This window comes from Caenorhabditis remanei, chromosome II (genome assembly GCF_010183535.1).
Source record: "Caenorhabditis remanei strain PX506 chromosome II, whole genome shotgun sequence".
NCBI classification, from domain to species: Eukaryota; Metazoa; Nematoda; class Chromadorea; order Rhabditida; family Rhabditidae; genus Caenorhabditis; species Caenorhabditis remanei.
This window is the reverse complement of record NC_071329.1, coordinates 6,605,223-6,622,331: the sequence shown is the minus strand read 5'-3', so window position 1 is coordinate 6,622,331 and position 17,109 is coordinate 6,605,223. Positions and strand designations below refer to the sequence as shown.

Genomic DNA, 17,109 nt, shown 5'->3' with positions numbered 1-17,109 from the left:
TTTTTTATCTTCGATTTCCAGATTTCCAATATTCAAATTCTGAAACGTTTCGATTTCCAGAATTCCAAATTTCCGAATCAGAATCAGACTGAAAATCAGAATCCAAAAATGACACTTCTGATTCAGATTACGTGGATTCGGAGTTAGAAAACGTGAATTGGGAAGCACACTTTGTGAATTCAGAATTAGATGATTCCGAAAGACTGGATTCGGAATCAGAAGACGTGGTCAGGACGTCCCGATTTACAAACTTTCGATTAGTAAATTTCAATTTTTTCAAATTTTTAAAAAATTTAGGAATATAGAAATTCGAAAATTCGGAATTCTGGAAATCAAAACTTTTCAGATTTTTAAAATTGAGGAAATCTGGATATCTCAGAAACCCGAAGATCAAAAGACTGAATTTTCAGTCTTTTGATCTTCGGGTTTCTTGGATTCCCAGATTTCCAATTTCCTCAATTTTCAAACTCTAAAACCTTTTGATTTCCAGAAATCCAAATTTCAGGATTTCTAGATTCCTAGACTTTCAGATATCCAGATTTTCACAAACCCTAATAGTAGCACTCCTATATTTCCAGATTCTCTAGATTCCAGATTCTACAGTAGGACTGCCAAAAAACCACACACAAAAAGACCAAAAAAAGTGTCGAAATCTCTCGAAAATTTCGCAAGTTCTGCACCTGGGAGATGTGCTTAGCAACTACTCCCATTTCGCAATTCTCCAAAAATCATGGATGGGCGAAGTAAGGGGAAAACGAGTGAACTAATCTCTTTTCTCTGTCTCTCTTTCCTTCGGAAAACTCGTTTTTCGCCCGTTCTGTATGTCAATCTAAACCTCTTTGACTACCAGTGGTTTCTATTTGATGTCTCCTCTCGAAATGAGAAGAAAGAGAACTGACAGTGTATAATATATAATAAGCGAGAAACCAGAGAGAAGGGCGCAAATACAACAAATATCAGGAAGAAGAAGAAGAAAGAGAACGGTTTATATGTGTTTGTGTGGAATGGAAATCGAGTGAAAGAGATAGGTTGGAAGGTAAGAAGAAAGGTTTTGAACTAGTTACTTGGAACTTTTATAAAAAATGTGTGAAGACTTTGGATTTCAAGATACCGTGGTCTCAAAGGCTTCTCAAAAGTATGAATTTTGCTACTTCCAAGAATCCAAAACTCCGAAAATTTGGATGACCAGGTATGATACTTCGGAATTTTCTGAAGTCTAGTAATCTATGTCTTCGAGTTTTCGGGTGATCTGATTTTCAGGTTTCTAGATAGTTAGGCTTCCAAAATTCCACATTTTTAGATAAATAGGGGTTTTTTAAGTTTCAACTTCCAGGTCATCAATATTCTAGAAACTCAGATGTTCCGATTTCCAGAATTACGAGAATTCTGGATTACAAGACTATGAAGACTTCCTAAATTTGTCAATTTCAAAAAATCACAATGTTCCAACTTTCGAAATTATAATGTTTAAAATTATCCGGATTTTCAGATTTCAAGATTTTCAGGCACCCGAATGTTAGAGTTTTCAGATTTGAGGATTCCTGATAATTCAGATGTGTGATATTTCAATTATCCAAACATTTAGTTTTCTAGATATCCCAGTTACTTGGTTTTGAACTGTGCGCGATTTTTTTGTTTTTCAGGACATCTGGACAACCGGACACACAGATGGAATATGCTTAATTATCGAAAAATTGTCCGAAACAAAGTAAAATGACTACTTTTTTAAATAAGAAATTCGAATATTTATTGCTTTTCATCTAAAATCTAACTTAAAATACCAAGAAACCAACAGAAAAGACGAAATTCTGAACCCATCCTTCCATCTTCCAGATTTATATGAATAAATCAAATTAAATTAAAACTCCCTCCCCTAAAAAGAGCAATTTCTCAAAAAACTCAATTCCGAAAAAAGCATTCTGCCATGACGAAAGGAACGATGTATAACTAAAGAAAGGGAGGCAGAAAGAGAAAGCGTCATTCAAAAAAGGCAATGTTTTGAATGGAACGAATGGATGACACAGTCGAAATGGGAATGGTTTATTCTCTTTTTTGGAATGAAATGACGACTAGTTGGGAGAGGTAATGGGAGTGAGTAACTTCCACGGGATGTTGGGGGAGGGAAGTCAATATTGTGACTGATAACTTCTGAGCAATCAGTCTGGAGCACAAAAACGAGGTAAATAGATTAGTTAATGATGATGTCACTTCCTGGAAGCGACCTGGATTCATGTGGATTCTGAATCTGTTTTCAGATTTTGTACAGTATCAGAATAAAGTGAGATGCATTTTTTCAAATATTCTTGGCTGAATATTTTCCACTCGACTCATTTTCTCAAGAATTAGGCTTTCAGATCATATAAGTTGACTCTGGAAACTAGATTTTGAGTCACGATTTCTCAGAGATTTCAGAGATTTAACGCAAAGAGCTGGCGATATATCCACATGTCAGAATGACCGGATTTTAGAATTCTACTAGTTTCAACTGATCTAAGCAGGATTCTACAGGTTTTTGGTAGTACCGTGCTCAAGAAGAACTTAAAGTACTTCAGAATCCACAACGTCTTCTGATCGCAATAACTGCTTAATCCTAGATGGTCTAGGATCAGGCTTATGGCTAAACCGGGACTTTTGACGGGTCAAATTCTGAAATTTCTATACTTCTAGAGAATTCAAAACTTTTGAATTCCCAACGTCTTCAAGAGAAAACGAAGAATTTCCAGAATTCTAGACAATAAAACTTCAGTCTAGTGTTCGAATCGGTCAGACTGGTAAAGCCCGTCTTCAAGATGGATTACCGTACCTACTAGGTATAGTTTCAGAAATAGGTCAATCTAGAATCGGTTATTAACAGCATTTGACTGAAACTCACCAATTTCATCATCAGCTAACTTCAGAATAAACTATCACAGCCAAAACGACCAGTACTGGTACAATATTTCCGAATTCCAGGAAAGTAACTGGTTTTCTCTTCTCCTCTCAATGAATAACCGTAAATGTTCGATGAGCGGAAACACGGTACGATTATAGTCAATCGACGATATATGCGTGAAGGAGAAGAAGAAGAGATGGGTTGGGTTGAGACTGACCGAAGGGAAAATAGGTACTTTGGGTATTATGCAAATTGAAATGCCTATTCACTTTGAAACTTTTATAGGCAAAATGGATGAGATGGAGAAGATGATGGGAATATGGAGAAGCGTCTGGCATGAGGTGGCTGGAAAGCTGGCATTTCGAAAGTTGAAAAATCAGGAAAAAAACTGAAGATAGATTCGTAATCCTCACGTTTTCAACTTCTCAGCAATATCAGCTTTATTTGGAAGCTTGGCGGCCGAAAAAAAACTTTTGCATATGTTCGGCCATCTGGTCGCGAAAGGATCGCCCATAATGCGATAACAGTCTAATCTTTCAGATATGCTTCACTGCATTAGGTCTAGCTGAGTCTCTCGATAACCGAGTTTTTGCTAAAACTCGGCGACGAAGCTCTAAGCTTTTTCATTCAAAAATCTCACCTGGTCCTTCTTCGTTGCTGTTTTTTGATGCACCGCTGACAACAAGTGAGTAAGTAAAAAGTTTAGTTAGCCGCCACCTTTGACTTAGGCTTCTCCCTATTTCTCTATGTCTTTTCTCTTCATCTTTTCAATTTCTCGGCCTGCTGCTGCCACAAATCGAACAAATGAACAAACAATACGGTATTTCCGATGACATGTTTGTGTGGAGCACCAACAGCAGGTGCCTCTGTTTCGGCGAGTTCTGCACCGAGGCGGCGGTGATTTACCGCAGAGACACGTGCACATATAAAGAGAGAAAGAGAGACATGTCAAGCTGTGATCTTTCGAGCCTTTCGACTTATATGGAATAATCTAGTCAAGTGATCGGAGATCAGCTAGATTTGAATTGTGCTGTGGGTACGGTAGCCACAGAGTCGTACAGCTTGCTGTCAGAATCATTCGAGGGGTACTGTAGATTATAGTAACGTCTTGATGGACATATCTGGGGATCTATTAGATCTACATTTTGAGCTCATTAACAAGATCGGTTTACGGATCGTGACGGAACCGCAAAGCTACAGTAACCTACCATATGGACAAACTGACATACAGACAGACGCGTCTAAATATCTAGGAAGAAATCTTCCAGAAACTTTTCAGATTCCAGAGATCACTAGGTTCTACAGTACCCTAAAACCTAAGTTTTCGGGTGAACCTATTTACAGATCTCTATCTGGATAAACAGACATACAGATAGATATGTCTATGAGTCTTGGCTCAAAGATGTAACTCTAGATCCTACAGTAACCCCTTAGATCATACAGTAACCCATTAGAGCCTACAGTAACCCATTAGATCCTACAGTAACCCGTTATATCTTAAAGACTTCCAAAACGGACAAACCCACCTACAGACAGACGACAAAAACTCAAAAGAACCCACTCGAGTCAGTCCGTGACATTCGAAACAGCCATCGCTTCCACGTTGAGCTATTCGGATCGCCACCTTCCATTTCTCATTTAAAATTCAAATCAATACAGATAGAAATTCGTGGAAATTCGTGGTGTCTATCTATGACAGATGGAAAAGCAGTAGGCAGCAGACCAATAGGAAAGCACAATAGTCCTCGCCCTTAACCACTGCCATCTTTGTTTGCTATTCAACAATTTCATATATTTCTGTTCATTTTGATTGTGCTTGCATTCAACCCGATTCAACCATTTTATTATATATCATAATAGTTTCCTTCTATGGGTCGGGTCAAATGGAATTGATATTTTACTGTTTTCTTTCGGAGAGGGAGCTTATCATTGTTTGGGAAACAGCTTAGCGGTTTATACGGAATGTATATACTGCTGGGGCGTCGTTGACGCGTTTTCGGATAGATCAAAAGATCTAGTTCTCCTTACTATGGTTCAGATCTTCTTGTAGACCAGATGAAAGTCCAGAAGGCGAATAAACTGAAGAAGTGGTGGGCTCTCTAAGAGATAATAATTTCGAAGTGAACCTGGCGACCACTTCATTGAGTTGAACTGAAAATGGTTGTTGTTGGGATGGTGTGGATGAAGGCGTCACTGGACGAGGAGGGTAGTGATGATGATGTTGCATTGTTGGGTTATGACATCTGGAGTTGAATTGGGATGTTGAAGTGTAGGAATTGGAGAAGAAACGGGAAAAGGAGAATACTGGAGGATACAGATTTCTAGGGATGTTCAAGAAACATAGATAGGGTATTAGAAAAGGCATGGAATGCCTGAATTGCCTGAAATTAATTCTACAACTCAAGAAGAAGGCATATGGCTGGAAAATGTGTCTAAAATAGTACTGGGTGCCTAGCCATAAAAGGCCTCGAGGTGACCGTGGAGTTATGGGACGTGACCTATATTATTGGAAAGCTGAGAAAACGCTGATTCCAAATATATATTTAGTTTTTGCCCTCGAGGCCTGGTTTTCGAGAAAAACAAGGCAAAAGTTCGGAAAAATAGAAAACTATTACTTTTTCAACACGCGAAAATTGCAAACATTTCTTCGCCGCGTGTCAAAAAGGCAATAATTCTCTATTTTTCCGAACTTTGACCTTATTTTTCTCGAATACCAGACCTCGAGGGCAAAAACAGAATATATATTTGGAATCAGCGTTTTCTCAGCTTTCCAGTGATATAGGTCACGTCCAATAACTCCACGGTCACCTCGAGGTCTTCCCTAGTAAAACTGACTGGAAAGCCTCACAGACCTAAAATTTCCAAATAGTCTGAAAATACTCATAATATCTAACAGGCCTTAAAAAGCTTGACTTAAAGGACTGAAATGCGCTCAGAATGGTTTAAAAGACCTGAATTTGCTTAGAACGAGCATGTCTTAAACAGTCAGTCTACACGAGTCTAGATGCTCCATCGGCCAAAAATTCCAAAAATGAACCTACAAGCCTAAACTAGCCTAAACTATTTTAGAAAGATAACTTCCTAAAGGTGTTCCAAAAACTGCACAAAATAAAATGAAAGTGAGATAAAATATCAAAAAATGAGATCTATTATCTCATTCTTCTACTCAGAAAACCGCGAGACCAAAAGCGTCGTCCGATAAATGAAGTGCTTTTCTCCATCTCCTTCATTCCATCACCACCACAGGAGCAGCGCCCAGCGCGCGGCGTCGGGCGAAAGAAAAGCGTCTCAGTTTGTTTTGTGTCCGTCTTCTCTTTTCCCTTTTTTTCATCCTCCATCAAAGGTCAATAACCGGTTGAAAAAGGAGGGCGAAACGGACGGAGAGGAAGAGGGATGATGATGAGGGATGAAGACTACGACGTCTTCTGGATAATTGGAGAGAGAGAATCTCGAATGTGGATTCTCGGAAGTTGAGGTATACCAATAAGGGATTCACTTCCCCCGAAATTGGTTTAGTACCGATTCTCTAATTGGAGACAGGTAGAAGAATACAGATCATTAGGCTTCTCTTCCCACTCAAAACCTATACTATCCGGTTGAAGGGAGGGAAAAGGACGTGGGTTTTCATTTCGGAATTTCCAAAAGAAAAAAAACGAAACCGAGACATAAAACCGATTATAAAATGGCCTTGATGATGGTTTTGTGTTATTATAGTAGAGGGAGAGAACAATATGGATGAACTCTTGGGAAGGGAGAGATTCAAAACACACATTGAAGGGATGAAATCATCTTGACCCAACTTTTTTTGTGGAGGGAAGGATTAGCAGGAATCTGTGATTTAGAGACACTTGAGACAGTATACAGATCAATTGGTTCAATCATTTCAAATTGTCTGGGGTGTCTTTGACGCGTTTCGATGTAGTGAGATCTCTGGACATAATGATACCGTATCGTAACTCGATAGTGGGGAGCTTGAGGAAAAATACGATTTCCGCACGGGAATAGTTTCATTATATACATATATATTCATATTTCAAGAAGACTGACAGGTCTATTGAACCAAACGGACATCCAGACAGTCGGAAATACAGACAGATTTTTATATTTTCAATACTGAAGACGACAGTATGTACACTATCAGACCGGTATTTCAGCCAATTTTCAGAGTCTGCACAGTTTCGACATCGATCACTCAGAATTTTACAAATCCGAGTTGGTTTTGACAAATTTATATTCTATAATACATTAGTTATTTTCATGCTTAAGTCCAAAAAACGTATGAATATGTACTGTTTTCGAAGTGGAATGTCTGCTTGATGCCAACTGATGTATGATGCTACCGTAATCCTACAGTATCAGTTGACTCTTAAAATAATGTTTCAAATGCTTCAAATGTTTGAATTTTTTTTGCGAAAAAGTAACATTTTCGACTATCATTCAGAATTAGAAGAAATTCTGAAGAATCATCAGAAATGTTCACATTTTCGGTGAAATTGTCTTTTATTGGGTCATTTTTTGAAGCCGGGCCTTCCCGGGCCAGGCTGGGCCTTAACCAGAATGGTTCGACCAAAAGAGACATCTGGACACACAGACTAACAGACGGGCAAACTTTTGAAAATTATCAAATCCGAGATTCATAACTTTTCAAGTCTCAAAATATCACAAAACTCGAAAGACTCACCCTTAAAATCATAGCTGAGCCGGTGGTGTTGCTCACTGAGCGACAACGCCTGCTGGCGTCGTCGCCTCGGTGGAGCAATCGGAGTAATCGTGACGTCGAGCTCTTGAATTCAGAAGAGGGTATGGTCATCGACAGTCTTGAGATTCCAAATATTGTTTTTTGTTCGAAAAATTCAGAAGACACGTCGTCTTGTGATGTTTCAAATTTCTATTTCTCGACGACGATAGAAACAGAGAGAAATCGAAAATGGTAGAGGTATAGAGAGATGGCTAGTGGTGTCCGATACGCATCTCTCTTCTCGTGTTTCTCTATCTATATATGGTCTCTACTATCCGTGTTCATTCGCTTACTTCTTCTCTTTACTTGTGATGAAAAGAGAGAGAGAATTCGAATCGAAATGAGAGATGATGTCGAATCGAAATCGAAACTATCGAAACCAGTTGGGATTACCACCAAGTAAGGCGTATTTCTTTGATTGAGAAAACGGCGGTCTGAATTGGAAAATTTCAGACAACACTTGGGAAGCTTTCCGCGAAAAAAAAAGAGTTACGAATGTGGAAAAAGTTGTCAGAAAAGGTGAGAATTCGGATACTCAGACGTGCAAACAGTTTGCCTGTTTGTTCTTCAAACGTCTCTCACACAAAACTAGTCAAGCTTATCACTATTTCGTACTCACTCACTCCTTTCCAACACTCTTTTGAACTTATCATCTTTTCGTTATTTTCTCGGTTTGATATGGAGAGGATACATAGAGGAAAATAAATAAGTTTGAAGAGGGAAGGGAAAAAAAGTGTCAAAGTGGATATGATTTTTTGGCAGTTCTGGTGGCAGGCTCTGGATTGGAGCCAAAGATCGAAATACAGATTGTGTGAGTTCTGATGATAACTGAATATTGTAACCTATCGAAATCGATCGAATTTCTCAAATCAAACTAGAACAGACCAATTCAAGATTTCAGGCACACAGACTGTCGGAGCAACTAAGTTTTCCAGAAAATCTGACATCCGGACTCGAAGACACACAGACCGACAAAAGGAAAGGATCCGACAAAAGAATAAGGAGACATCTGGATTCATCACAGAAAGAAAGACAGAATGTCCCTCATAATTAAATCATGTAGAATAGTCAGGATAGCTCAAATATATACGGAGCAGACATCCGGATTCGGGGACACACAGACAGATGATCACTCTGTGATGTAAGGCTAGAATATCGTTTCTATCGATTTCAGGAGGGGTTTCAAATGACCTTTTTTCCAACTTTTTTTTCGAAATGTCTTCAATTTTTCATTGAAAATGTGACCATTTCTGACGATTTTTCAGAATATCTTCTGAATCTTAATGAAGTCGAAAATTTGACTTTTTTGCGATAAAATTCAAAAAATTTGAAATTTTAACTTTGGCGCCGATTTGCCAGGGCATTGACAACTATGTATTTCAGAAGGAGGTTCCAGGACCCAACAACACACAGACCGACTATTTTCTTTCAGTTTTGGATTAGTAATTTCAGTTTTTTTATATCTGAAAACCCAAGATTCCACTACAAAATATCTGAAATATTCTGAAACTAACCATCCGACACTCCATCATTATTCTTCTTATGATGTCCTCCTCCTCCTCCGAAATGATCATTTCCACGTGGACTACTCGCCGGCGAATTCACGATCGAGAACAGCCAGTCACCGACCAAATCCAACATTCGATCGGTTTTCGGTCGTTTTGCACCAACGTATGGCATTGTTGCTTGATTGGCTGAAAATGATATTTTTCTCTTTTTATCCGGATATTCTGCATACTTGTCAAGGCCCGGCTTCAAAAAGTGACTTTTTTTGAATTTTTTTCAATTTTTCATCGAAAATGGGACTACTTTTGATGATTTTTCAGAATTTTTTCTAGTTCTGAATGATAGGCAAAAATTTGACTTTTTTCGCGAAAAATTTCAAAAATTCGAAAAAAATTGAATTTTGAACTTTGGCGCCAACTTCCCGGGTTTTGACAAGTATGCTATTCTGACGAACCCATCAAAAAATTGGTAACAAATCGTTGAGCATTTCGATACGGTGAGTTTGCATCATGATTTCCGTTTACCATTCCCCTCTTCATTTCATTCGGATGGACTCCAGCTTTCAACGTCGAATCATTTCCAACCATCACTGGTGCGGATACTGTAGAATTTGCCACCAACTGACTGATACTCTCTCCTTGATGCTCATTTTCAGGTATATGTGGAGGTGGAGCTGATTTATAGGTCAACGTGGAGGAAGTCTGCTCTGAGAATCGACTCTGACTTGAAATATTTCCAGATTCCGTCACAGATACAGTACGATTCGATGCTTGATGACTTGTGCTCATTAGCCTCTGATTCCTTTGAACATCACTTGAAATCGTGTGAGTTGAAGAGCCACCCGTAGTGGCTGTTGATGCTTTTCCAGACGCCGTTGATCCAGATGACATTGATACCGTATTGGGTCCTTGTGGGGCATCATCGACAAGGATTTGTCCAACTGCACCGCCCAGAGAGACATATCGAGATGAGTCGCCGGCTGTCGAGGTGGTACGCTGGAATTAAAGAGTTGGGGTAGATTTTGGAGTGAAGGGATTAAAGGGGCGGGACTCAATCAAACTTAGTCTTCTTTTAACAAATCTGATAGTTGAAATATTAATTCAAACATGGGCGGAGTCAGTTGTTCCTAAGGAAAGTGGGCGGAGTCTGACACAATAATTGTTTCAAAAAACAATGGTTATAATACTCCGAAAATGGGCGGAGCTACCCTAAATTATGAGAAAGTGGGCGGGGTCTTCCTAAATTATGAATGGGGGATCCTAGTTGAGTTTCAAAGAAAAATCGGACGGAATCTTATTGTGCTTCGAAGCAGCAAAGTGGGCGGAGCCTATTTTCCGAAATTTGATTGAAAATGGGCGGAGCTAATAATTTTTGGAGAATTGTGGGCGGAGATTAGCTCTTTAAATTAATTTTAAAGTGGGCGGAGCTTCAAGAATCTGTGTTTTCGAAAGTGTGCGGAGTCTCCTAAATAGCGTAATTTTGGTCAGAATTTTTCATTTTTCAATTGCAAAAGTTTCTTGTAAATGTTTTTTTTTCGAAATGAGGGCGGAGCCTATTTTCAGAAATTTGAGAGGAAAAATCAGCTTCCGAAATCAGTGTTCTCTAAAGTGGGCGGAGCCTCACTTAGCCTAATTTTGGTCAGAATTTTGCATTTTTCAATTTCTTGAAATGTTGCTATTTTTTTCGAAATGAGGGCGGAGTCTGAGTACAATCTCTATAAACTCACATTAGTATGATGACTATGTGAATCAGTGAGAATCGACGCTGTCCTCGTACTTCCAGCAGTCATCTTCCCGTCAGCCGTTATTTGATAATTTCGTAGATCAATTCGAGTTCTCGAGTCTCCATAAAACAAATCGATCATTCTCTGTAAAGTGACAGCAGCCAAGAAGAATGAGACACCTTGAGCAGCTGATGACGTGGCAATCTCGAAGTTTGACATAGATATGCTGGAAGTTGTACGGCGGGGCGCGTTGCCATCTGGAAATTTCTTTTTGTTTGAATTCTGGCGCGTCGTTGGCGCGTTTTTAACAGTAGAAACGCTTACTCAAACACAAATTTCTCGTCGCATCATGATTCAATATTTTGGCGGGTGAATCGAAGAGACATAGCATATTAAACCATGTCCGATAGAGCAGATGCACTTCATTCTCATCTTCATCGGCTGTGATTGGCACGTTTTCGAAGGGAATCACACTCTCGTCGGCTGAAAATATTAAAATTGGGATGTATTAGCACGGCACACTTCTTACAACCGCGCTCTACCGAAACCGAAGAAAATAGTGTGCGAAATTGAGAGACTCAGAGAAAAATAGACATTTCTCAAAGGGGATTTCGGTGGAGCCCAGTTGTACGAACTGTGCTATTATCTGTTTGTATGAAAAGATATCCGGATGTCCCTTTCTTCAAAAACCCTAAAAAAACTCACTAATTTCAATCTTCAAATAGTCGTCTCCATACATTTTTCGACACACCAACACTGACAATCCCAGGATTTTTTTCGCCCAACATTCGATTATGGGAACCTGAAAATCTCGGGATTTTTGTTTTTTTTTTTTCGAATTTTTTCGATAAATAGGCTCCGCCCATTTCGAGACCACGCCTCTTTTTGCAATTTTTGCAGCAGGATTTGGCTTTTCCTTCTCGATATTTGAAAAATAAACTATGAGAAATTGTCAAAAAACATTCAATTTTCTGTAAAAGTGGGCGGAGTCTATTTTGTCAAGTTTTTCAGATTTTGATTAAAAAAGAAATGCCTAGTCTTTTGTTGATTTTAAACCTATATTTCCCAGATTGAACTTTTTTCAAGGAGATAGGCTCCGCCCACTTCCAAGCCATGCCCATTTTTGCAGAAATTGTTCTATTTCACGCAAGAATTTATTTCAGAGAAAAATATTTCAATTGAATTCTTACGGTAAATAGAAAAGTGGGCGGAGCCTAAAGAGCACAACTTCTCTAAAATTTAGAATTTCTGAAAAATAAACGTTTCTTCTTCAAAGAACTTAAATTTTTAAATCTTTTTTCTGTATATTTTGAACTTTTTGCCTGAATTTCAGGTGAAAAGTGACTTTTTCAGATTTTAGTGAATTTTTGTTTTTTTTTTCTCAATATTAGCTTACCACAGTTCTTACAACTGCGCTCCACCGAAATCCCCTTGAAAAATGTCTATTTTTATCTGCGTCTCTCAATTTCGCACGCAATTTTCTTTGATTTCGGTAGAGCGCAGTTGTAAGAAACGCTAATTTTTTAAAAAATTCTATCTCCAAAACCCTTACATTATGCCTCCACCGCCTAGCCAACGTAGCCAGTGAACTCCAATAAGTGAGTGATGGGATATGTTCATTAATAACTGCATTCAACCACATATCAAATAGAGTATCAGCCACTCGAACACATGTCCGTGTGCCCATTTCTTCAGTTGCATTCGGTTCGGATAACAGAATATCAGAACTATTCAATAGGAAACTAATCGTTCTCGCCCACACTTCATCTTGATATTTTCTACTGGAATTCCTTGTCAGATACTTCAATGAATCCAATATCATTTCTATTTCAATCGATTGTCTCTCTATTGCCAATCCACGTGGCACCTGTGCACCTGTCAGAGTGTAATCCAAATCATCGTCACGTCTACAGTATACCCATCGGAGGGCGTCGATTATGTTACGGAAATATTTCTCTGGAGTGGCGAGGAGTGGAGTGGGAATGTTGTTGTCAGGGGTGTCACAGAGAGCACGCAACCAGTGGAGATAGATACGGACGGCGCCTGGAAATCAAGGGGAATTAGGAGTGGAGTGATGTTAAAAGTCGTATTTTTCATCGTTTTTCAGACCAAAAAACATGCGAAAATCGATGTATTCAAGTTGCATTTTGCAAGGATAGGAATTTTAAAACTCAATTTTTCTTAATTTTAAAGGCCAAGAAACTGATTGTTTTTGACCGTATTTTTTAACGTTTTAAAAAACGCGTTTTTTTGCGCAAAAATTGCTAATTTTCAGTCAGGATCGCTCTTTCTCGGCAGTGAAATTTAACGAATTTTGGTCAAAAAGTGGAAAATTTTGGGTTTCTGCTCCTACAAATAGAACTTTTTTTCAGCGTAAAAACATACAGAAATCGACGTAATTTTTACATAACTTTCAGCATTTTTCGAATTGAGAAGTTCTTGAATTAATTTTTCAGCAGAAAACTTGAAAAAAATTGAGACTTTTGTATCAAAAATTCAAAATATTTGAATTTCAGTGTCTTTTTTGGCACTGAAAACTGAAAATTCTGCTCTTTGTCAACTATTTCAATTGTCTTTCCCTATTTTTAAACTCTAATAAAACATGCCACAACACAATATTCATTATCTATCTATTCATCAATACCTTCCATTCGTTCCAATCATTTTTTTTCCAGTAATTATAAATATAGATAATTGGAAACAATAAATTATACCAGATGATAATTATATATTATAGAAATGAATGAAGACAATGATAATCTGAAATGCGATGTATTAATATTTTGATAGTTATGTCCTTTTTTCGTGTTTTAATTCAAAAATGAATGAAAATTGAGATTTTAAGGTCAATCAATATGTCTATCTGTCTGTCCTGATGTCTAGATGTCCAGAATTTTGTCTGGGCGTCCGGAAAATTTAAATGATTTCTAGCGGATTTTAAATATTTTTCGGTCGTTCCCATAGTTTTTTTCAATAAATTTTTCCCCTTTTTCCCTTAATTTTCCATTTCAGTACCTTTAAGTGTCTCATATTCTCGACTCGTAGAGAATGAGAGTGTCAATGAGTGATTGAGTACTTGCATACACCATTTCAGATGTTCCTCGTTATTTAATCGAATCGATCCGCCATTCTCATCTGCATCTGATCTCGTTAATTCGTACAATAATGAAGAGGCGACGGATTGAGAGGTGGCTCTGGAATCAGAGGGACTTCTGAGTTTTATAGAGAAAATTTCCAGCTCAATACTGAATTTTTCTTTATAAAAACACTATATTCCGCCTCGGGTATTCAATAAAAAGAGTGTTGATCTTCTTCTGAATGATTGATTCGAAGACGACTCACTTGGTAAACAAGTCAAGAATACTCGAGTTGAGGTCCGAAAACTCGAGTGTCGGCCATTGCTCGTACATATCGCCGCATAAACGGACCTGGAATGAATGAGAGATGGGAAAATGGTTTATTGAAGACAAATATTATGAAAGAGAATTTCAGATTTTTAGAGAATTAGGCTCCTCTTTTAAAATAATGGTTCGAAAAACATGTGAAACTTTTGAAAACTTCGATTTTTGAACTGTTCCTATTAGCTCGGCACTGTTACTACAACTGCGCTCCACCGAAATGCCGTTGAGAAATTTATTTTTTTCTCTGAGTCTCTCAATTTCGCACACAATTTTCTTAGGTTTCGGTGGAGCGTAGTTGTAAGAGGCGTGCCGTACTAAAATGTTAAAAAAAAACACTTTTTTCGGGTTTTTCAGGTTTGTCACTTTTGATTTTTGAACAAAACATTGGGAAATTTCCTTCATTTCAGGCAGTTGTAAGATAATCTCAAGATGAAATTTATTTGGAATACTTCGATTTTCGAACATTTTCAGTTCTGGAAATGGTTTTTGGAGGAAAAAAGCACAAAAAAGGCTGAAAATTATCTAATTTATTTTTTCAACGTTTTTTCTTGAACATCAGAAAATTAAGAATTTTCTGAAAAAATGATCTCTAATTTCCTGTAATAATAGAAAAAACTCTCATTTTCATTTCAAGAATACTGTAAAAACAATTATTTGTTAAAATCATGAGGTAACTATGCGAAAATGAAACGGTTTACCAAAATCAAGGTTATTTCTCCGTGTTTTTCAACAACTAGATGTTCCATCAGATAAGCCGGAAAAGAGAAGAAGAGTCAAATGACACGATTAATTAGAGGAAGAAATGTGGAAAATTAGAGGAAGGAATTGGACAACAAAGTCAGCTGGGAATAGTCTGAAAATCTAGATTTTTATAGAAATTTTCAGATAAAAATAGTTATTTTTGGAAGTTATATAAAATAAGATTACTAATTAACAAGTATCCCACCAACTAGGTCACAACTATTCAACGAGAATAAGACAACTTTTTCAACAAAAGGGGATGAATATATCGGGGCAAAGGAGACAGAAAAGAGAAGAGATGTACTTCTTCTTTCCTCCGATTAGACACTGTTTAAAACAGAGAGACACTAGAGATACACACGGTACGTTTTGCGCATTGTCTCCATCTCGATTGGCCTTTTATCAATGGGGAAAGAGAGGAGACGGCGGTCATTTTCTGAGACCAATTTGTAAAGGAGACATGCTAATTAGTTGAGGTATGCAGTTTTATTTCTTTTGGATAGAGAATTTTTCGCAGATTTTTTAATTTTTTAATTGCTTCCGACGATTCTTGCTAATTGGATAATTAATGAGTATTTTATAAAATAAATAAAAGATTTATTTAATCCGCTTGTCCTAGAGGAGTACACGGAGCCGTGGTCCGCAAGTTTACGTGGCGGTGTTTGCACACAAAAGGGAAATTAATTTTTCGGGATTTTTGGATTTTCAAGGTTTTTGATCCGAATTTTCAGTGATTTTAAAGGTTTTCCGCTAAAAATTTCAACTAAAAATGTAGAAAAATAGTCTAAAATTCATAATAATCATCTATAAACATCTATAAACATGTCAAAATGCCTAAAAATTTGGAGAAAATCGACTGAAGCCAAAAAGGAGTTTGAGAATTCATTTCGATTCAGTCGAGAGGTGTTTATTTCTGATTTCTTGTTGAGAAAAGTTTGAATTCGGCTTATTCTACCAACTTTTGAATTGATATTCAATAATTTTTCATCAAAATTTTATTTTTGAGGAATTTTTCTGAACAAAAACCAACCTCTCCTTGTTGTTTTCTTCTCCTTTTCTTCCCACTTCCGTCCGAATTCGATCCGCCTTCTGAATCCTCGCCAGCCGTCGTAGTCGCAGTAGTGGAAGAGATGACTCCTTCGGTCAGTGTAGGCAACTCCTTCAAAATGTTCACAATCTGCTCCATTCTTTTTTCTCACTTGCTCTTGCTCTGTGTGCTATGTTTACTTTTTGGTTGGTTTTGGGAAAACGGGAAAACGATGGAAAGGACTCGTGCGAAACGATTCGAGCAGACAAAAAGAAGGAAGCGAAGGAAAAACATCATTTTTGGGGAGAAAGTTCAAAAAACAAGACGTGATGAAAATTTCTTCAAATTTTACTAGAAAATTCCTCGAAAAATACAAATGAATTAGTTCCTCGTGTCACAGCTGGAAATGTAATTTAGACACTCCCCTCAGAAAATTGGTCGATGAAAACAAAATAATTTATCTTGATCATCAGAAACTTTCCCTCATATGACCTTTTCGAGGTGAGATTCTTTGAAAGTTTGGTGTCTGTATGTGTGCCAAAATAAATAAAAAGTGGTAACTAACCTTATTATATCCCGAAAATATCGACAGCTTTCGCATCGTTGTTCTCAGCATTTCTGCTCCAATACATTCGGAGAGGAAACGGTGACCTGGAAATGGGAAAAGAAATCGAAAGAAATAATATAAAAAAGGGAAGAAATAGAAATAAAACAATGGAAATATACGGGTATAAACATTGTGATTCATGGGACAGAAGGGGAGAAAGAGTTTTTGGAAAAAAATAGATTGGAAAAATTTCGGAGAAAATGATATCAAAGCTTCAAAAAAACTGGGTATTTCGGACACCAAAACAGACGAAAGGATAGTTCAAACCGCGAGAAGACATCTGGACTTCCGGACTAACATGAATTGGGACAGACATCAATCTCTGAAAATGTGGAGATTTGAACACCTGGACTGAAGCATACTGTATTTATTTAAACTTGATAAGACATCTGGACTCGCGGATTCACAGACAGACATCAGGATATCAGGAGAACCGGACAGATATACATTTGGAAGTGCTGTAAAATAGATTTCCAGAAAATCTGGACAGGACA

The 17,109-nt window shown here is 37.7% G+C and overlaps 1 protein-coding gene across 1 annotated transcript; it reads right to left on the bottom strand.

The window, feature by feature from the left end:
• Window positions 1-4,886: 4,886 nt before the first annotated feature.
• On the bottom strand, window positions 4,887-16,167 carry GCK72_004890 (uncharacterized protein; the record flags this gene model as incomplete). The annotated part of the gene is made up of 11 exons (XM_053724935.1): window positions 4,887-5,176; window positions 7,554-7,655; window positions 9,125-9,304; window positions 9,571-10,111; window positions 10,843-11,096; window positions 11,164-11,322; window positions 11,545-11,641; window positions 12,392-12,882; window positions 13,855-14,033; window positions 14,182-14,267; window positions 16,012-16,167. 11 exons carry the CDS (start codon window positions 16,165-16,167, stop codon window positions 4,887-4,889), a joined length of 2,535 nt encoding a protein of 844 aa, XP_053589129.1.
• Window positions 16,168-17,109: the final 942 nt, after the last annotated feature.